The following is a 20,405-nucleotide window of genomic DNA, read 5'->3' as shown; positions in this document are numbered from 1 at the left end:
ATATGCTGATACTGAAGCATGGTGGTGGCTTCAGAATGCTCTGGGGTTACTTTGCTTCAGATGTAAACATGGCTTTGATTAAAAATGGTTTAAAACATAAACTATTTCAAATCGCCATCACTCAAAATCTTTGAGTGTCTGCTAAAAATACAGAGGATGGATTGTATACTTATATCAAAATCCACATGAGAAAATTTATATTTTGGACAAGAAGATTTAGACTAGAAATGTGCTCATGGTCTTGTCAATCTGGAGAACTTTTGGAATGGGTTAGTATTTCTAAGTCAAGATGCTAAAAACTGAGGAAAACTGAATGCTAAAACTGAAACAAAAGTTTCACAAATCATTCATTGAAAGGGTTTGAACAGAATGAATAGAATGAATGGGTTCAAACTCCTAGTTTGTGTGTAAAAACTAGATGAATTAAGTTGCTTCAGATCCCGATTTTTCTTTGAAATTAAGTCCTTTTCTTTATAGTATTCATTAATATGCGAGACATTTGATTATCAAAATAAAGACAAATACTGTAGCAATTACAAAGACTGAAAAGGAGGATTTTTTTTCTTAAACTTCTAAGTGCTTAACGGGAAAAAAAAGGTCTCGATTTATTGTTAGTGTGATCATAGCGTGGGTGAAAAAAAAATGCTGCACTTCTCTTTTCAGCCACTAGAGGCTGAAGTGGTGAGTCTTTCTCATTAGGACCAAACAAACACCTGAAGAACCATGTTTTGCTGTGATTACAACTGCAGGCCTTTTGTTGTTATTCTCTACCAGCTTTGCACATCTAGACACAGATATGTTTGTCAGTTTTCTCTGTGGAATTAGCTCAGACTCAGTCAGGTTAGATGCAGAGTGTCTGTGAACACTAAAAGTCTTGTTGCCACAGATTCTCAACTGGATTCATATCTATTTATCCACAGAGTGAGAGTTGTATGGAGCAAAATGGATAGACTGGTTCAACAGGATGGAAAGGCAATGGTAGCTTCAATAACTCCTCGTTATAACCAAGGTATACGGAATATCATCTGCGAAACCACAACGTGTCAAACTTTGAAGAAGATTGACTACAGCAGCAGAAAACCACAGGAGTGCTGCTGCTGACAGCTAACAGCAGAAAACCGATCCTCCAATTCACACAGGCTCACCAAAATTAGACAATATTAGACAGGAAAACTGCTGCCTGGTCTGAAAAGTCTTGACTTTTTCTGAGACTTTCAAATGAGAAGGTGATAATTTGGTTGTGAACAACATGAAAGCCTTGTTTTGACAGGCGTAATTTGTGAGAGATATACTTATGATACACTTTAGACTGACCAGTCACGTATCACTTAAACACCACAAGCTGAGCAACATTACCAACCATGTCCAACATTACCAACCATGTCCAACATTACCAACCATGTCCATCCCTTTATGACCACAGTGTTCCCATCTTCCAATGTCTACGCCCAACAGCATAATCCATCATGTCACAAAGCAACTTTGGGACGTTGTGGAACAGAAGAGATGCGTCATGGATGCGCAGCCGACAAATCTGCAGCAGCATTACCTCAACCATTAACGTAGTTCTGAGGGCAACGCAAGGGGGACTAACCCACCATCTAATGCGGTAGGTAGTGGGTGTAGATCCAAATCAATCTTTGGATGCAAGGAAACCCCCATTGAATATCTTTGGTAACTACAGGTTTGAAGTTTTTTGTTTGGTCATCATAGAGGAGATTTGTCTGAAAAAACTTAATGGGCAATCCAAAACAGTAGTCCAAGGGATTCTGTTAAGATCTGGGCAGAACTGTGGATTTATAGAAGACAGGAAGTCTTATGCAATCATTTTGAACCATTGCAGACTCCAAAGTGATTGGTTCAACACCACCTGGGTTCTGTGTGGAAGAAAAATCAGTTTGACACCCTTGGATGGAAGTGAACTGGTTAAGATGTTCAGGCCCAACTCTGCCTTGAACTGGAAACTACAGGATCACTAGTTTTTTTTTACAGACATGGACTGAGAAGGTTTAGACCAAGAAAGAAGCCTCTGCTCCGAGACCGACATCAAGGTCGACTGAAATTTACAGCAACAGGACAGGACAGAAACCCTCCTGGGGGAAAGTTGTGTTACTTCAGTCTGAATAATTCTAATTCTATCAAGGTAAAATAAAGTATATTGACCCAGTAGAGTGGTCATTGCAAAAATATATAATTTTTCAGTGTTATTTTTTTTTATATACATTGCCTGTTTTATGTTTAAAGATTTACATGGATGTTTGATACTTAGTTGCTTACGGTATTGCAAATGTACCTTTGAATTGACTATATGAGATTTTTTTCTTTCAACTACTCAATTATATTCAAAACTGTTATTTAAATTAGCATGTGATATGTCCATTTTAAGCTGTAAATGAAATAAAATAAGTATAACTTAGGTTGAGGAACATTGGTGGCGCCATGCTTTGGGACTGATTTGCATCAGTGTTATACTTAATTTGCACAATTTGTTAGGAATACGTACTAGGGACTGCTCAAAAATCGTTCAACTTATGGAGAAAATTGTTAAGATATATTTAACCAACTATGAGTGGGAGTTTTTAGGCTTTAGCTACAGAATTGAGCATACTTCAAAACCTCAAAATCTCAACCTAACATTCTGAGCTTTTCCCGTTGAAGAGAGGTGATAATGACGTTCTCAATATCATCCAGATACTTTGATTTGTGCTCTGCAGTAAACCCTCCTCGCCTGTTTTATTTTTGTCCCATGTCTGCTCAGGACCTTTTGGCAGTGCCAGCAGTCGACCCTCGATGTTGGCAGAAAAACAAACTCAGCAACACTTCATGAGTTTTCAGCACTGCCAAGAACCCAGAGAGCAGAAACAGCAAGCGGCGGGTTACATCCCAGAACAGAAAGACCGAATGGACTCTTGGCAAAGTGCATCCTTAAAGATTTAGTCTGTTTTTGTTTCACTTAAATATTCCAAATGATGATCTCATTTATTAAGGGGAAAAAAACCCTATTAAGGAACTCCATAATCTAATAGGTGTTTGTGACACCTTTGGTGGCTACAAATTGGTGTCTTTTCTTTTACTTCGGAGAAACTGTGGTCTGTTATTCTTTATAAAATGATTTTATTTGAACCACATTGGCTGGTTTTTGAACATGAACAACCTGTTTAAAGTTATTCTACAACATCCTAATCAGATTTAAGTCCAGACTCCAAACTCTCCATTTGTCATTCAGAGATGGACTTGCTAGTGCGCTTTGGATGATTGCCCTGCTTCCTGACCCAATTGCCTTTGACCTGAAGGGCATGCCACAAATCAATGGCTGTAAAATATACACATACACTCATGACTTAATTGCAACAAAAGCCGCTTCTAAAAAGCTTTAACTCAGACAGGAAAAATACAAATGCACACCACACTTTTCAGAATTGTATTAGTTTAAAAAAAAATTCTCTTTCACTTTACAATTATGCACCACTTTTGGTTGGTCAATGACATAAAACCCAATAAATAGAATGATGATTGTGGTTATAATGTAAAAAGAAAAGACAGAAAAAGATCATGAATTATTTTGTAAGGCACTGTACAAAGATTTTACTTTCATTTCATTGTTCATTTTTAATATAAACATTTCAATGTTTATATTTATTAATTTACAGCATCACTATTTTCCTATGAAGACTTTCGTGTCGTCTTTCAAATCGCATCCGATTATTTCTTACAAATAAAGATTTTTCCATACAAGATTTACGCTCGCTGAGTTCTACCATTGCATTCTTTAGTTTATCTGTTAGTTGCATGTTTACAACTGAGAAAATGACAGCGTCTGCATATAATGAGCAAACCAGGAACAAGCCCTTGACAGTATATCCAAATGAGAACAAAATGGATCCCTTTATCTTTTAAAACATCTGCATAATCACAACTTGAAAGAAAAAAAGGAAAGTACTTAGGATCATTAGCCAAATTGATCATTTCATTTTCTATCCAAAATGTGACTGTCGGGGAAGTAGGTCAAATGATACAAAGCTTATACATGGTTTCTGCAGGCTTCACCAACTCACATTTAAGACTTTTAAAGACATTTTAAAAACCATTATGAATGGAATAAAGACTTGATTCAAAACAGAAATGTACAAAATAAAAGCACAAATAAATAAACAATATCGGTTAGGAACAGAAGTGAGTCAATGGCTAAGATGAACATCGTCCAGCACTTCCCCATGATGGATGTTAAAAACCTAGATAGCTTCATCCTTGCTCACTAGCTAGGAACTGGTAGCTACCTAGCAATCTCTTGACAATGGGGATCCTGTACTAATACTACAGCTAGCTAGCTAGCAACGTAGTAGCTATATTAGCAGCTAGCATATATTAGCAGCTAGCCTGAGTCACAGAAGACATGCAATGAAATGTCTACAAGACTCATCTTTATGCAACAATAAAGTCCTGGCAGAAAAAAATAAACTCCACGGTATATATATGAGATAAATTGTTCTGCCACCATAAAATTTAAGAGGTTAAACAGTGTATTTCATCACAGTTTATTGTTTTTCAATAAATTTAAGAAATTTTTGAGCCCTTCATTTTAGATACATCAATGTAAGACTTTTTAAGGGTGCTGGGATGACCTGTGGTAATCTGCTCATTAATTAGGGTTAGGTGTCTCCATTCTTTTAGTGTAAGAAGGTCTCCCCATTATTATTATCAATGAGCTAAACAGGTAAAATGTTTTGTTTTATGCTTAAAATCCTCCAATTTGTTTTTGTTCCGAGTACTGGCCAACTTTCTGATCCGTCTCCATCCATAACGACAAACACGACAGCAGCATAGGTTTGGTGTTAGCACCGTCACATCTTAGTTTGCAGAATGCATTCCTCTGAGCCGTCCTGGGGAAGGCCGGTGGTGTACAGGTACGACACGGTTCCCGCCTGGATCTGGAACGTCTGCCCCTGGATGTGGTGGCTGGAGATCTGCTCGCTGGTCTGGCTGATGGAGATCGGCTGGCTGACCTGGCTGTTGATGTGGATGGCCTGGCTGTGAACCTGCGAGCTCTCCGGCGCCACAGCCAGCTGCTGCGGCTGCTGCATCACCTGGAGAGGGCGCGCTACCTGCAGAGGATGCGGCGGGCCGTGGTGGGCCTGCAGCTGGTCAATGGCTTCTTTACTCAGGGTGATGACGTGCATCTGCTTCGGCTGGTGGCTCTCCAACATGCCGATGGAGTGAGCCTGCGGGGCGTGGGCCGCGGCATCTCCCTGAGCGACCAGCGCCAGGTTCTGGATCTGCCCCGCTGGCTGGGCGAGGAGGGTGACCTTGGAGTGGGTCGAATGCGCCATTTCTCCGTCGGCGGCGACCAGGTTGATCTCCTGATCCTGACCTGGAATGAAGTTGATGTTGTTCACCCCACCAGCCACCACCAGCTGGATCTCCTGCTCAGAGCTGAGCGCCGGCTGGTACGGCTGCAGATGGAGGACGCTGCGCGGCTCCTCCGGCGGCGCGGCCTCGGTCGCCGTGGCGGCGGGTCTCTCCTTGTTGTGAGACTTTGTGTGCGTTTTCAGGTTGTCCGGCCGGGTAAAGGAAAGGCCACAGACGGAGCAGGTGAAGGGTTTCTTCCCAGAGTGGGAGGCGATGTGGCGTCGCCTCGCGCTGGGGTCTGAGAAAGACTTCTCACAGATGCTACATTTATATGGCTTCTCACCTCTGAACAGGAACGTAACAGAAAGGCTTTAATCAATTAACATGAAGCATTGATTGTTTATGCCAATATTACAGCTGGTGTAATATTAGGGGTAGGTAATATGAACTGAAAGTTTGACCACAATATTTTACGGTACTACTCTGATAACGATAAAAGTGAAGATAAGAACTATTAATTAGGTGTTTTGGCAACACTTTATTTGAAGGGGTGACATGACACTGTCATGAACATAAAAAAGTCTTCATGAATGTTTATGTCTGTTGTCATGAAAGGTGATCTGGTAAATAATGACACTTTTAATGCAGTCTCATTAAAGGTTGCATTAAAAGTGTCAACTTTGCATTAAAAGTGTCATTATTTACCGAATGACACTTCATGACAACAGACATGAACATTCATGAAGCCTCCTTCATGTTTATGACTGTGTCACATCAGTCTTATGCACACCACCTCAAATAATAAAGTGTTACTTTTTTTATTTTATTTTAGTTGTTACCTCATCAGGGTGGGAATGATTGAGACTTTAGAAGCAGATGTTTATATGATTTATTATTTTATTTATCTATTTATAACTGAGGGTACCACTGCAATTTTGTTATGTTCTAGAAACATAACGACAAATAAAAAGTCATGTCTTATAACAGATTTTTAACACTCTCCTATCCTGATATAAAAACCCTTTTTACGTCATTTCTACACTAAACCATAGAGATAGCAGATGAACAGAACAATGGAGCTGAACAGTCGGGGTAAACGGAGCCCAGTGGGTAAGTTGTCACAGTCTGCGTCAATATAACTGGAGAGTGTAATCGTTGGATATCTGTGTATCTAAACCGTCGATAAATCAGGAACAGCTTCTATCCCTCACCTGTGAATCCTGATGTGTGTCTGCAGCGTGCTCTTGGCTGTGAAACATTTGCCACAGATTTCACAAGTGAAAGGTTTCTCACCTGTGGAAAACAAAGTTTCCGCACGCTGTGAAAACATCACTTGGTTTCTGGACAGAAAGATGAAGAAATCGCTTGGAGATTTTCTTCTCTTTTTTTTCTCCTTTTACCTGTGTGAGTTCTAATGTGCTTCTTCAGCTGAGCTGCATCCATAAACTTGTGTTGACACAGATCACATTCTGGTAATGATTTGCCTTCAGACCAAAAATAAAGGGGAAATATAAGGTCATGTGAAAAGCAATGACACTAAGCATGCGCGCGCTCAGTGGGGGGTTTCTTACCTGTGTGAACTCTGTAGTGGCTTTTCAGTTGTTTCTTTTGAGTGAATGTCTTTTCACATTTATCGCAGTCGTAGGATTTCTCCCCTGTGGAAACAAGAAAATTGTTTAAAATGGGGAACAAAATGCTAACACTTTTATTGAACACACAGTGGAGAAAATAGTCAAACTAATAATCCCAACAATATGGACACTTTAAAGGTTTTATTTTAAACATCATTAATTGGAATTTATTTTTGATAAATCAAATTAGGAAATTTATCATGATAAACGATACGATAAATGCACACCCCGACATGCAACTATTATAAAGTGGAAGTTGTTTTGTATTTTTTAAAAACCTTACTTTCAGAGTATAATTAACAGAAAACCATAAGGCTCGCAGTTTTTATGATGAAGTGAAACTCAGAACCCTGATGAAGCCGGAGCAAAGCGATGTGGGTCTACCTTCGTGGAGGTTCATGTGCTCCTGCAGGGAGTGTTTGGTGGAAAGCGGTTTTGAGCAGATGCCGCAAACAAACGGCTTCTCCCCCGTGTGAACGCGTTGGTGAGCCAGCAAGGTGTGCTTCTGAGTGAAGCTCCTCCCACAGACCGAGCAATGGAATGGTTTCTCTCCTGGAGGGGAAGCGGGATGGGACAGAAACAGGAGAAAGTTCAGTAGGGACAAACGTCAGGACTGTTGGTCACAGACTTGTTGAATGGAATCTGTAACGACCGGTGTGAGTCCGTTGGTGGATCTTTAAAAACAGATGGTGCTTGAAGACTTTCCCGCAGTCGTCGCATCGCGCCTCAGTGTTGGGGTACTTCCTCTTGTAGCCCCTCCTCCCCGGCTCTTTGCTTCCTGCTCCGTCACCGCTGATCCTGTAGCCCTTATATTTAACCGGCGTCCTTATCTTGCGTTTGCTTTGACGCCTCTGGCCAGAACCGGTGTTGTGGTCTTCGGCAGGGTCACCCTCTGTGGCCTGGACATCATCTGAGCCGTCACGGAGTACACGTGCGTTTTTCTTTGGCCGCCCTCGTTTGCGTTTCGACAGGTCCGCTGCCTCGGTTCTGTCTGACGTCTTCTCGTCCCTCATGCCTGTGGAGTCTGTGAGCTCAGCGAGAACGTGGACGAGCTCGCTGACCTTTACCCTCTGAGCCGTGGCCAGGAGCTCCTCCATGGAGCTCTCCTCCACACACACCTGGGCGCTGTAGATGAACTCCAGCACCGCGCCGAAAGTCTTCGCCGCCATGTTGTCCAGCCTGTAGGTGGACGGTGGGACCGGCTGCTCTGTTGTGAACATGAGGGAGAAGTACTCGCTGCTGGCTGCCAGCAGAGCCTTGTGAGCCTTGAAGTGTACGTCCTCTACCACTAGAGTTATGTCGCAAAGCAGGTCTTTTTTCCGTAGCTTGTCGAATTTGCTCAAAATACTCTGCTGATGTTCGTCAGAGCGCAGGGGGATGATGGAGGAAGACGGAGCAGTTCCTTTCAGAGACATCTTCTCTCTCAGAAGAAACTGGTTTAGCAAACGATCCTGTAAAACAATAAAGAATATTAGGAACATAGATAATAGCGCACATCTTCCTTTGTTACACTTTTTTTTAACTTCCCAATATGCAGGCTAGTCAGCTACATGTACTCAATTATATTTACTTAAGTAGCTTTTTGGAAAAAAAATTACTTTCAGGAGTATTTTTTACTACATTGTACTTTTTACTTGAGTAATTTTACTACGACGAATCTCAACTCTTACTTGAGTAAAATTGCTAGATGCTCCTACCTACTGTGACTTTACTGAATGAAGAACAAGCTTAATTTAACCAAAAATCCAGCAGACAAACTCTTGTAGTTTTTGTTAAAGTTTCAAAAGCTTTATATTAAAAGAATTTGATTTGGAAAAAATATATATTTTGCCTGACTAAATGTTATTTACATAAATTATTTTCATTTTTATCTTTAAAATACCATAAAACACACATAACTTTATTTTGGTCCGTGAGATGACAAACCAAAATATTTAATATTGATGTTTTGCTCAGTTATTCAGTACTTGAATAGCCTTTCCACCACATAATTACTTTTCTTTTAGTAATAGCTACTTTATTACCTTTACTTAAGTAAAATATGCTAAAGTAGTGCTATTCTTACTTGAGTATAATTTTAGGCTACTCTACCTACCTGTGTAAAAAAAACATTTTTACTTGTTTTCTTTAACAGCAAAGAAACAGTTCTTTTTCTAACACTTCAGATATAAATGTTCAATTTTAGAATGTCCAAACATTTTAAGTCAACTTATAGTAAGTTTTATTGCAGTTCAACTTATCTACATGCGAGACAACATGTTCTCCAGTTTTCTACATGGAGCACTTTTCTTTAAACGTCATAAATCTTAATGTCCATTGTTAAAGACTCATGCTTATTTTCCTTCATTTTAACATTTTTGTTTTGTTCAGCTGTGTTGTCTTATTCTAGTCATTGTGTTTTCATTTCAGGTTTGACCAAACTGCAGGCTTCTTGACAGGCAAAAAAAAACAAACAGAAGTACTGGAGTATCAGCACATTTATCAATTTATATGCAGATAATCAACACAAGATGTTAACGACCTCAGATTTGTTTTAATATTCAAAAAAATTATTTAGCAAAATATCGAGAAAAATTGTTCTGAAGACGTTTCTGCGCTCTGTTGCCATGGTGATTTTACTAGCTTCAAATCTTCTCCTTCGCGATAACAAAAAAAAGACATTATCCTTGTTTCAGACCAACTTCTCTCCGTAGTAGACTCCTCTGAGGTTGGTACAACAAACAAGTCATTGCTTGGTTTCAATGCTTATTGTACTGTATTAGCAGTGTTCAAACGTTTGGCGTAATACATGTTTAAGAGATAAATTGAAGCCTCGACAGTTAGCAGTCAAGCTAGCCTTTCCAACCAATGCATCCCAGAATGACGCGAATAAAGCCGCAGCCGGCTAACAGGGCTATGGATACGGTTGTGTTAATGCTCTATAATGTATGGCTGCTAGCTACGCTTCATTCAGCAGGCTACTGAGAGCATCACGGTAACCAAAACTAGTGAGCTTTAAGGACCTTACCTTCGCTGAACTGAGCGCGTCAAAGCGACTCGTTTATCGCGAGATGTAACGCGTGATCTGCGGCGCGCTAATCTACACATGCTCAGGATTGGCTTTCGCACAAACGCTACGAACGGACAAGGAAATGATGCATGATTTGTAGATCAACAGTAACGTTTGTCCGCATTCTTACGTTAAATAATTTGTGGTTGAGGCAGCATTTGTTTACTTTAAAAAGAACGTATAGAACAGGGATATTTTTCTTCTAAATTACTTTCTTTCCATCTTTCAAATGTTACATTTTATACAACCAATGTGTTCGCTGGGCATACCGACTTTAGGACCTGAAGGACGGTCATCCCGGGCGGAAGATGGGAAAGTTTGGTGAAGTTAGCCTCGGATTCGCAGCTTCCGAGTCGGCACTACACTGACGGGGCCGCCTTTAATAAAAGAGTTCGTGATTTTTTCCATTTAGAAATAAATAAATAATAATTTTTTAAAATGCGCGAATTATTTATTTATTTTAACAAAGCAGAGATCAAACATTTTTACATTTGTTAATTGGGAATTAAATTAAATTTGACTTGTAAAGGCCACGCTGTTACAGCTACCTTTGTGTGTTGTATGTTAAATGCTTTTATTTTGGTGAATTTCTTTTGAAAGTAGCTATGGTAACAAAATACAGGTGTACGTGAAAAGGTTAACAGCATTACAGAAAAAAGCCTGAAAAGCGACTCAAGTTTAGCTTCAGTCGGTAAAGGAACAAGATGAGTTACTGTGATTGAAGTGTTTTTGAATAACTAGAAATGTTTATGGAAAAATCTGTGATTGCTGTTTATGGAAATCATTTATGAAATGGGCTATGCATGAAAACGGATGGTGAAAATGACCGTAATTATTGTTACTTGTTCTTGCTCAGCTCTTATACTGATTGATGATATTTATTCAATCATAATTTAGACATCTGGCCATTCTGACTGGATGTTAAATTAGGGATTGATAAGTTTATAAAAGTGCAAATAATAATTTTCATTGTTCGATCAATGTGATAGAATTTGAAGCTGTGAGTTTAATCTGTTTTATGTGTTTGTTCCCAAGCACATCTCTTCTTCTTCATCACTGTCGTACAAACTAACAAACTACTACTTTTCAATTCGTTCATAAATTGTGATTAAGGGAGTTTTCAAAGTTAACATTTCTAGCCTTATATTTGAAACGGTGCAGAATCATATTTAACTCTCATCTTTCTAGTTACAAATGCGATAAAAAGAATAAGAGGAGGAAAAAAAGTGGTGAAAACCTGATGGGTGAGGGCGTTCAGTGAGTGGAATGAAGGTTTACAAAACCCAAACTGTGTTTTCTATAAGCTTTTATTGTTAAATCATAATTCTTTCAAGGTTTGCTCTATTTAGATGTTGTAGTTTTGAACCTCTTTTAGTGCCATTTTGTACGGTTTTACAAACAGAATAAATTAAACATAACCTGCTCTGGTCCAGGTTGAATGAAGCGGAACAGCCCTTTTCAAAAAGCGGAAGCTACGAGTCGGAGGCCAACTTCGGCGTTGTAGAAGGTGGATAAATATAGCAAAGCAGAAAGTCTGTGGATTGTTTCCTCTCCCTTCTGTGTCAGGTGTCACACATTTCTCTGGACGTGGAAGCATTTTTGTGCTTAATGTGTCAGCACAGTAGATGTATGCCGGCAGGCCGCGCTGTCAATGATTGTTATCACGGAGAAAGTTGCTCACAGTCACGTTTTGGTTGTTGGTTCTTGAATGGGATCTGTTGCACCGCAACTCCTAGTTGAGAATTAACCTGGGCCGGTAAAAAAAAGAAAGAAGAAAGGTCAAAGCAAAGGTCTGTGTTTCAGCAGCCCGGGACGCCTCTGCTGCCTGCGGCCGCGAGAGATGACAGGAGTCCGGCTGGTCGTGGTGGGGGCCGGGGTGGTCGGGCTCTCCACCGCCGTCTGCATCGCGGAGTCGCTGCCTCTCTGCTCCGTCACGCTGCTGGCGCAGCAGTTCAGCCCGGACACCACCAGTGACGGAGCTGCCGGGATCGCGTTTGCGGCTCCATTTCCAGGTGCGAGTTGACTTCAACTTTTTTCCACATTTTGTCACATTGCAAAACTTACTTTTTAAGGGGGTTGGGGGGGGGGAGGGAGAGGCAAAGGTGTTATTACTGTAAAGTGGAGGAAGAAAAAATTTATTTTATGATTATTAAATATATTTTATGTCAGTACTGTCCCCCGTAACTCTGCTAGCCATAAATGAAACAATTCAAGTTCAAGCACCTAACTTGTGTGTTCAACATACGGTGGTGGCAGCATCATCATGCTGTGTGTATGGTTGTTTTCAACATATCACTGTTATAGAAATGTTGAGTGCGATGCTTGCCACTATTGTATTTTTTGTTGGCACTACTTTGTGAAGCGGAAGGTTACGTCCCTCCTTGTTTTCTCTGTGTGTTCGGCCACAACAGGGCAGCGTGGCTCCCAGTTAAATTGATAATGATGTCTTCTGTCTCCTATGTATTTCATAAGTAAGTCTGCAAAGATGTATTGACAAGGTACAGATGATGACGAAGAGTCCAGAGATTCCCGTGGAAATAATAGATCTGCTGCAGAAGAACCAACAAGATATGTCTGTTGTCATCATTTCTCAGTGCAATGATATATGTCCATTTTGTGCAATATTTATATAAACAAGTCTATTCACAGTTCTCACATATTACCTTGTACAAAACATAGGATGTATTTAAAAATGTCCTATATCAGATTTTAGTGGGTTTACACAGATTTATATTTAGTTACTGTAACAAGCGAATTTCTCCACTGTCTGATTAATAAAGGACAATACCCTGCTCTTCTTCAGCAGGGATGGAAGCTGTTGGAGGCAGAAGACTCAAAACTGAGGTGTTAGTTCATCGTCACAAGCTACAGATAAATTCATATTAGATTGGCCCTAGTCAAACTGTTCATCTAACCTGAGTAAGCATGAGCCATTTTCCAGACAAAAATAATAACTTACTCTAGAGAGAAGAAACAAACCCCGAAAGGTGCGTTGTTAAACAAAGTATCGACTCGGGGGGCCGAATAAGATATTTTTCCTTCCGCTACCACATGAATGTTGATGTTGTGCCGTGTTAAAATGTGTAAACGTTGAAACTCAGGTGATTTTACTGCACCCCTCTCTCTCTCTCAGATATTCCTCTGGAAAGACAACGCCGCTGGTTCAAGGACAGCTTTGACCACCTGCTGGCCATCGCACAATCTCAGCACTCTCCGGACGCCGGCGTAATACTCAGCTCTGGGTAACATTATATAGATCCATCATAACAGAAAAAAAAATCACCAGTCATTTTTCATTCATTCATTTTGCTTTTGTTTCTTTCACAGCTGGCAGATTTTTAAGGAGGTCCCAGCCACCAAGGAGCCATACTGGTCCGACTTAGTGATTGGCTTCAGAGCCATGACTGACCGTGAACTGAAACGTTTTCCAGACCACAAGTTCGGACAAGCGTTCACTACTGTAAAATGTGAATGCTCCAGCTACCTTCCTTGGCTTGAGGAAAGGTTTGTCCTCTTTATGTAACGGATTTAAAGGGGATCTTTAAATCCACATTTGACACATTATTGTACATAGATTTGGGTTTCTACTCTACTGCTGCTAAAAACAGCACAAGCGCTCAAAAAAGCATAACTGTTGTTTTTTGGCAACAAGTTAAAGTTTTTTGGTGTCTATAAAATGGGCCGTTTCAAAATCCTTCCAAGTGTAACATCACAAATCAGCAGGCCTCACCTAGCAACCCCAGCCCATTGCCTAGCAACCCAAACTGAGCTCCAGCACATTTGGTCAGCTAGTTTTACTGCTGTATCCACTGTACAATGGCTGCTGGAAAAGACAAGTGTTTTGTTGTTGATTTGCCATCTAGGAACCACTTGCTGCATTCTAGTTGGATATGCAGGAGGCGCCACTTTTGCTTTTCAAAGATGTACGGTTTGGAGCTCTGCCCATATCAGTACTGAGCACTTCCAATCTAGAACCTGCATCAGTGAATAACATTCCTCATTCCCATCCCAGAATGTTTGCTTCATCTATGTTTTGCTATATTGTTACCTGAAATATTACTGCTACTACTACTAGTAATAATAAAGATGTAGGGTTGTTTAATTGCACATCTGTTGCAGCCGTTTTCATGTGCGAATGTGAACGTTGAGTTGGGGGGCGTGGCCAGCAGTAGATTATTTGGATTTAAAGTGACAGGAGGCCCTAAAACAGCTCAATCTGAAGGGAGATTTCAACAGGCAGAACTAACCAGACTAAAATCTCATTATCTAAAAATTATTTTGTGCAAAAAAAAAGAAAGAAAAAAGGAACAAACATTTTCTGAATACATCTACAGTAAAGTGTTCAAGGAATAGGTCACCTTTAAAATCTTACAGACTTGCTATAACGTAAGCTTCATGAAATGTTGTTTGTTTCTCCTAAAGGTTTAGAAAAGCAGGAGGCCGGGTGGAGCAGAGGAGAGTCAGCAGTCTCCAGGCGTTAGGCAACAGTTTTGACCTCATTGTCAACTGCTCCGGTCTCGGCTCCAAAGCGCTGGTGGGAGACGCAGGGTTGTACCCGGTCAGGGGCCAGGTCCTCAAGGTGGAGGCCCCCTGGTTGACGCACTTCATCAGGGACGGGGACGGGAAGACCTACATCTACCCCGGCGTCCACAGTGTCACCATAGGCGGGACGAGACAGGAGGAAGACTGGCGCCTCCATGTGGACAGAGGCGACACCGCCAGCATCCTGGAGCGCTGCGGCAGGCTGGAGCCGTCCCTGAAGAAAGCGAAGGTTCTGGCCGAGTGGGTCGGGTTGAGGCCAAGCAGGAGGAACCCCAGGGTGGAGAGGGAGAGGGTGCTCCTGCAGGGCCGCGGCGTGCCGGTCGTTCACAACTACGGCCACGGGGGCTGGGGGGTCACCATCGCCTGGGGTACGGCTCTGGACGCCCTGGGGCTGGTCAGACAGTGCCTGAAAGAAATGCCTCAGGCTAAGCTGTAGGCTAAACTAGGATTTCACTAAAACACGTCTTTACTAGGGACAGAACATCCTGGCATCACGTTTATCACCACATAATATCCCCATACATAAAAAAATAAATAAATTCGGAAATTTAGCAGCACCCCCCGTCTCTCGTTAAGGTAGCTGACTAACCAGCTTTTTTAAAAAAATATAAAGCGAAGGACAGTGAAAGGGTGTAACATTCTGTGCAATAAAACAACCGAGAAATACTTTTTCCTTCCACTAAACCATCACTGACCTTTCACCAAACTGTCAACTCACCTTAATTATGTGGGCCTTTGTGTCGCATTATTATTGAATTAAAACGTATAAAAAAAAAAAAGATTTTATGTAAGATTCCAATTTTTAAAAAATATATAAAAATGAGGCAAAATTAATGCTTGAAACATCTGTAATGAATATGTGCCATTTATCAATTTAAGTTTTTTGATAATGTACTAATTTACTGGGAAATCAAAACAATAATTACTTAGATAACTTTGTTAAACTGTACCTCAATGAATAATTCTTGCTTCTCTGTTTCCAATAAAAGCATTTAGATTCTGTTATGCATTTTTGTTCCAATCTTGCATATTAATACCATCATGGAGCAGAATGACACTTTTTTTTTTCATGGCTATCCTATGAAATTCTCACACCGGCTTATTTAGCTGTAAACAGAATATGTTTGTAGCAACAAAGTATGGAAAGAATATTTTAAATTTAGATTTTTCTAGAGATTTGACAGAATGTCAAAACACTTGGCAACTTGCTTGTACTTTTACATAGCACATATTTAATAAAGCAAACTTTATTAATTAAATTAATGGAACAGGTAAACTACATGCCATTTACAATAAAACACTAATTGTGGGAAACAGTCAGGAAAGCAGGCATGTGATGCTGCAGCTTACGTCTGAAATCTGTAAGAATCATTAAATTCTTATAAAACGTTCATCCACAAGGAGGCACTGTAAACATTTCATTCATCTCATCTGGGAAGATATATTTACAAGCATTCTCTAAGTTTGAAACTTAAGTCGGACAGGATGGATTTAGGTGCAGTGACCTCGGCGATGTCGAAGGTTTTTCTCAGATGAAATGCTGCTGAGCTGCAGCTGGACTCTGAACGGATTCCATTTTTCTAAACAATCAAAGAAAAGCCACATCCAGACGCAGCTGCAGTAAAGCCAAAAAAAATTTAAAAAAAATAAAAAGTTTTCTTATTGCACATCTGAAATCTCAACTTTAGCACAAACTGGTTCCAGTTTTAGGTAAACTCTTTGGAACTGGAATCATTTTTTTCCCCCCACTTTAAGCTCCTAATTTACTGAATGCGTGGAAATCTTTGCATTTCTTTTCGTTTTCAGGCGTCGCGCTTCCGAAGCGGCAGAAACGGAGCGACTTGCCGAGATCTGATCGGTGCGTTGTTCGCGCCTGCAGGTGGTTTCTGTCGGGAAGAAGTCTCTGAATGATTCTGGCTGACTTAACTTCTCTGGAGCTTGGTGAAACTGAATGCTGCTCCCTGTTTTTTCTTCCTGTTTAGGGGCCGGGTTAGACGCTCCGCACGCAGGCAGAGGGTCTACGGTGCGCCGTGGGGGCCCGGCGGGGTTTGCGGCCGTCAGATCCCAGTCTTCAGGGTCGGGGGGTTTCCTCTCTTGATCTTTCTGGAGAGCTTTTAGGGAGACGCAGCGCCGCAACTGAACGGCTGCCGAGTTTCTTCTAAGCTCTGTGCAGCTGTGACTTCTAGAGTTCAGGAGGCCAAAGCAGTTCTTCTGGAGTCTGATAGACGGTCGAACGGAGGGCAGCAGAGTTTTGGTTTGGAGAGGAGACAGGGAAGGGGAGACTAGGATGGAATCGGGGGGCGGGATGTGACTGGTCTCAAATCCAGACGGAGACCTGTTGATGGATGCAGCAGACTTTCTGAGCCGTCCTGGAATAACAAGGGAAGTGTGTGGATCATGCAGGTGCAACCCGGTTCTTTTACACATTGTACCAACAGTTTCTTGCAACGTTTCCAACCATTTCCCAACATTTTGTCATGTTAAAGCCACAACTTTTACATATTTCACTTTGATTTTGTGCAACGGACCAACACAGGGTAGGTGGACGAAAACAAACATTTGTTTGCAAATAAAAATCTGAAAAACATGAGTTGGATTTGTACTCAGCCACCTTTAATTCAATAATCCTAATAATAATAATAATAATAATAATAATAATAATAATAATAGAGCAGCCAAGCATGTCTGCACCTCACTCAGCTTATCAGACTGAAACATAGTGGCGGCAGCATCATGCTGTGGAGACAGAAAAACTGGCTAAAAGTAGGAAGATGGATGGGGCTTCTAACCTCTCGGCATTCTGACTTTAATCCTCCGAGATGAAAAGTCAGAATTCTGAAAAAAAGTTAATTCTGTAAAAAGAAAAATTCAGAATTCAGAAAAAAAAGGTCAAAATTCTGAGAAAAACAACTAAATTCTGAATAAAGTCAAAATTAAAAACAAAAACAAAATTCTGAGAAAAAAAAAGTCTGGATTCTTTTTTTTTCAGTGGCCGTACTCCTCTTTCATACCATCCAACCTGACACAGTTTGGGTTTTTTAGCAAAGAAGAACAGGTCAGAATTTGACCTGGAACCTGGAGGTGATTCTACAAAGTCCGAGTGCTGCTGCATGTCACACTATTAGACATGTGTGACATGTCTAACAAATTCACTTTGTGTTGATCCATCACATACAATGCATAGAAATACATGGCCGTAACACAACAAAATGTGAAGAACTTCAAGAAGTGAATGTTTTTGCGAGACCAAGCAGAAGAACACCACAGCTGGAACACGGAGAAGCTGCGAAAGGACGGCCGAGCGGTGAGAGCCGGAATGAACGATGTGTGAAAGAAAAGGCGAGAAGTCCGGTGTGGTGAAGCATGGAGCCGTTTATTCCTCACGCTCAACCGTGACAGAAGCCCACTTCAGAACCCGAGCTGCTTCTGGAAGAACCGTCTAACTTTCACCCAAAACGTCACATCAGCTCTGCGTTCTAGTGCATTTTACAGTTAGTTATACAAAAATGCCACATTTCGACAGGTAGACTATGAAGTAAAATACTTTAATTTCACTGCACCGAGCAGCTTTCAGGCACATGATAAAATATTGTGCAACATGACATTTCACCAAACTAGAAAAAAAAATATACACACAAAAAGCAGAATCTCAACAGAACGCGGCTGAGGCCGAGCCGACACGCTGACATTCAGAACGTTTCATCTTTTCTTTTTCCTTTTTTACAATAAATAGAAGCGTTTGTGTTTTAACAGTTAGCAAACTCCAGCAAATAACCACAGTAAGCATGATGTACAGTTCAGAGGTTTACACACAGTCACAGCACAAGAAGCTCTGTCATTTGAGGCTCTTAATTCTACATCAAAATGACATTTGAATGACTGTACAACTTTAATTAATGTTGCTAATATGAATTGACGGCAGTTTTGATGTTATTGTGAGTTTTTTCTAATCTGCAAGTTTAATCCCACACTTGCTGCTCTATAAACTCAAATATATCGAAGTGGCATGCTGTGTTATTCAACTTTAGGCAATAGAATGTTTATTTTCTTATAAAAAAAATTTATTTTGTTATCTTAATATTTTAATGTTTATCTAATATTGTAATAAAAACGGTTTACGTGTTGACATGAAAAATCTTTAAAGTGCCAAACAATTTTTATCCGATAAATCATCAGAATAATAACGAAAATAATCGTTTGCTGCAGCCCTACGTCTCTCGTTTTAAAAAAATCGTTCATGTAGTTGTTACGTTTGAGTTAGTTAATAATTTCAATCTGAAAAAGGAGCAGTTCAACTACTAAGTAAGAAAGTCTGAAACAACAAGATTCATGTCAGCGACGACTGTATGTAAACTTCTGACCCACCCCGTAGCTGTAAATAGGCCAAGCACTCACGGTAAGTATGTACTGCAATTACGAGAAGAGTTAAGAGAAAGTAAAACAAAACAAGAACAAAAGCTCGATTATTAAACACTCTCCTCACACGGCGGTTGAAATGTCTCTATTTGCAAAAGAGCTCAGACCGCCGAGCAGAACCTGCAAGCTGTTCCACATTTAGAGCGCTTGAGGGTTTTCAAGGTTGAGGTTGAACTTCTAGTCTCACGAAAACAGAAATCCGTCATCGCCGTCGAGTCTTTAGTTTAGCTCTGCGTGATAAAGTGGCGCAGCAGCAGAAAACCGGGGGATTAGGGCGTGGGAAGAAGAGCGTCAGCGGTAAATGATGATAAAGTCTTTCGGGAAGAGCATGAAAGCTGAAGCTGGTGGGTCAGAATGCCGGAGAGTCGAGGAGGAAGAAGAAGCCTCCGGAGTGTTTCTAGACCGAGGAAGAGGAGGGCTGAAGGAGAGAGGATAGTGCTCAGAGACGGGTCAGGCTGTCGTTACCGTTCTCCAGGTTCTCGTTGCTCTCGTAGCAGCCAGAGTCCCGCGGCGAGTCACCCAGGGCGCCGCGCCGGTCCAGGAGCAGCTTCTCCTGGGACAGTTCGGACTGGGCGCTCCGCTCGGGGTCGCTGCTTCCTGCAGCCACCAGCAGGGGGCAGGCAGTCACATTAGTGTCACATTTATATCTGAGCGTCTGCTTGTGTGTACAAATATTTTTATACATACACAATTTCCACACTTTTTCACGAGGAAATTTTCCAAATTCAGTTATTTGCTTCAATAATTTTTTTCTTAAAGAGACAGAACTTTACTATAATTACCACATGAAGGAAGGAATGAAACTTAAGACATAAAAGAAGTATAGAAAGATATCAAAGACATGAAGGATGGAAGCAAGGAAGGATATGAAAGGAAGAGAGGAAGGAACGAAAGAAGGAATGATACAGGAGACATGAAGAAAGGAAGCAAGGAAATATTGCAGAAAGGAAAGAAGGAAGGAATGAAGGACATGAAAGAAGGAAGCAAAGAAGGATATCACAGACATGAAGGAAGAAAATAAGGAATTTAAATGGAAGGAAAGACAGGAGGAAATGTGAAAGGAAGGAAAGAGAAAAGGAAGAAAAGAAGAAAAAAAAGAAAGGAAGGAAGGATACCAAAGACATTTGGTGAGAGCTGGAAAATGAATCAAGCGTGGGTTAAGTATTTTTCCTACTGTTTTGTTTTTCCAGATTTATTCAGAGTTGGACATCACCGTTTTTTCTCCCGTCTTTGCAGGACTCCTGTCTGCGCCGTTTCAGACCCACCTTCGTACTCCTGCAGCAGCTCCACGGCAGTGAGCAGCACCGCTCTGTGTTGGGGGTCTGTGATGTTCAGCTCGTCCAGGTCCTCCTCCTCCAGCAGCTGGAACGTGTCCAGATCCTCGTAGCCGTTAAAAAGGAAGGTGGGGAGATGCTCCTGTC

At 41.0% G+C, this 20,405-nt stretch overlaps 3 protein-coding genes across 6 annotated transcripts in view; 1 reads left to right on the top strand and 2 right to left on the bottom strand.

Moving 5' to 3' along the window:
• Positions 1-3,100: 3,100 nt before the first annotated feature.
• zbtb24 (zinc finger and BTB domain containing 24) lies at positions 3,101-11,785 on the bottom strand. Of its 3 annotated transcripts, none has more exons than XM_032547080.1 (7): positions 11,708-11,785; positions 7,630-8,428; positions 7,362-7,529; positions 6,918-7,001; positions 6,747-6,830; positions 6,558-6,639; positions 3,101-5,691 (listed from the first exon to the last, which is right to left on the bottom strand). In XM_032547080.1, the coding sequence occupies exons 2-7, from the start codon at positions 8,390-8,392 to the stop codon at positions 4,842-4,844; spliced, it is 2,031 nt and encodes a 676-aa protein (XP_032402971.1). In that variant the 5' UTR covers positions 8,393-8,428; positions 11,708-11,785; the 3' UTR covers positions 3,101-4,841. The 3 variants fall into 3 exon arrangements, with proteins under 3 accessions (XP_032402971.1, XP_032402969.1, XP_032402970.1); XM_032547078.1 differs by lacking the exon at positions 11,708-11,785 and adding an exon at positions 9,985-10,044; XM_032547079.1 differs by lacking the exon at positions 11,708-11,785 and adding an exon at positions 11,446-11,558 and having other exon boundaries at positions 3,399-5,691.
• A 60-nt stretch (positions 11,786-11,845) lies between these two features.
• On the top strand, positions 11,846-15,577 carry ddo (D-aspartate oxidase). The gene is made up of 4 exons (XM_032547082.1): positions 11,846-12,038; positions 13,160-13,268; positions 13,354-13,530; positions 14,449-15,577. The coding sequence occupies exons 1-4, from the start codon at positions 11,867-11,869 to the stop codon at positions 15,002-15,004; spliced, it is 1,014 nt and encodes a 337-aa protein (XP_032402973.1). The 5' UTR covers positions 11,846-11,866; the 3' UTR covers positions 15,005-15,577.
• A 203-nt stretch (positions 15,578-15,780) lies between these two features.
• Positions 15,781-20,405, bottom strand: part of sash1b (SAM and SH3 domain containing 1b) — a 66,289-nt gene continuing 61,664 nt past the window's right edge. For both annotated transcript variants that reach the window (XM_032547076.1, XM_032547077.1), the window contains exons 16-18: positions 20,250-20,400; positions 19,450-19,581; positions 15,781-16,937 (exon numbers count right to left, since the gene is read on the bottom strand). In XM_032547076.1, the coding sequence (XP_032402967.1) occupies positions 16,327-16,937; positions 19,450-19,581; positions 20,250-20,400 (894 nt within the window). In that variant the 3' untranslated portion in view covers positions 15,781-16,326. The remainder of the gene's footprint in view (positions 16,938-19,449; positions 19,582-20,249; positions 20,401-20,405) is intronic.

The sequence above is a fragment of the Xiphophorus hellerii genome, chromosome 19, assembly GCF_003331165.1.
Source record: "Xiphophorus hellerii strain 12219 chromosome 19, Xiphophorus_hellerii-4.1, whole genome shotgun sequence".
Classification (NCBI taxonomy): domain Eukaryota; kingdom Metazoa; phylum Chordata; class Actinopteri; order Cyprinodontiformes; family Poeciliidae; genus Xiphophorus; species Xiphophorus hellerii.
The sequence above is the reverse complement of the archived record's forward strand: the minus strand, read 5'-3'. Positions and strand labels throughout refer to the sequence as shown.

Excerpts from the sequence above, each read along its gene's own strand:
- zbtb24 (XM_032547080.1), bottom strand. The coding sequence starts at position 8,392 with ATGTCTCTGAAAGGAACTGCTCCGTCTTCCTCCATCATCCCCCTGCGC. Across the intron at positions 7,002-7,361 it reads GCACATGAACCTCCACGAAG|GGGAGAAATCCTACGACTGC; the intron begins GTAGACCCACAT and ends TTGTTTCCACAG. Across the intron at positions 6,831-6,917 it reads CCACTACAGAGTTCACACAG|GCAAATCATTACCAGAATGT; the intron begins GTAAGAAACCCC and ends TTTGGTCTGAAG.
- ddo (XM_032547082.1), top strand. The coding sequence starts at position 11,867 with ATGACAGGAGTCCGGCTGGTCGTGGTGGGGGCCGGGGTGGTCGGGCTC. Across the intron at positions 13,269-13,353 it reads GGCGTAATACTCAGCTCTGG|CTGGCAGATTTTTAAGGAGG; the intron begins GTAACATTATAT and ends TTTCTTTCACAG. Across the intron at positions 13,531-14,448 it reads CTTCCTTGGCTTGAGGAAAG|GTTTAGAAAAGCAGGAGGCC; the intron begins GTTTGTCCTCTT and ends TTTCTCCTAAAG.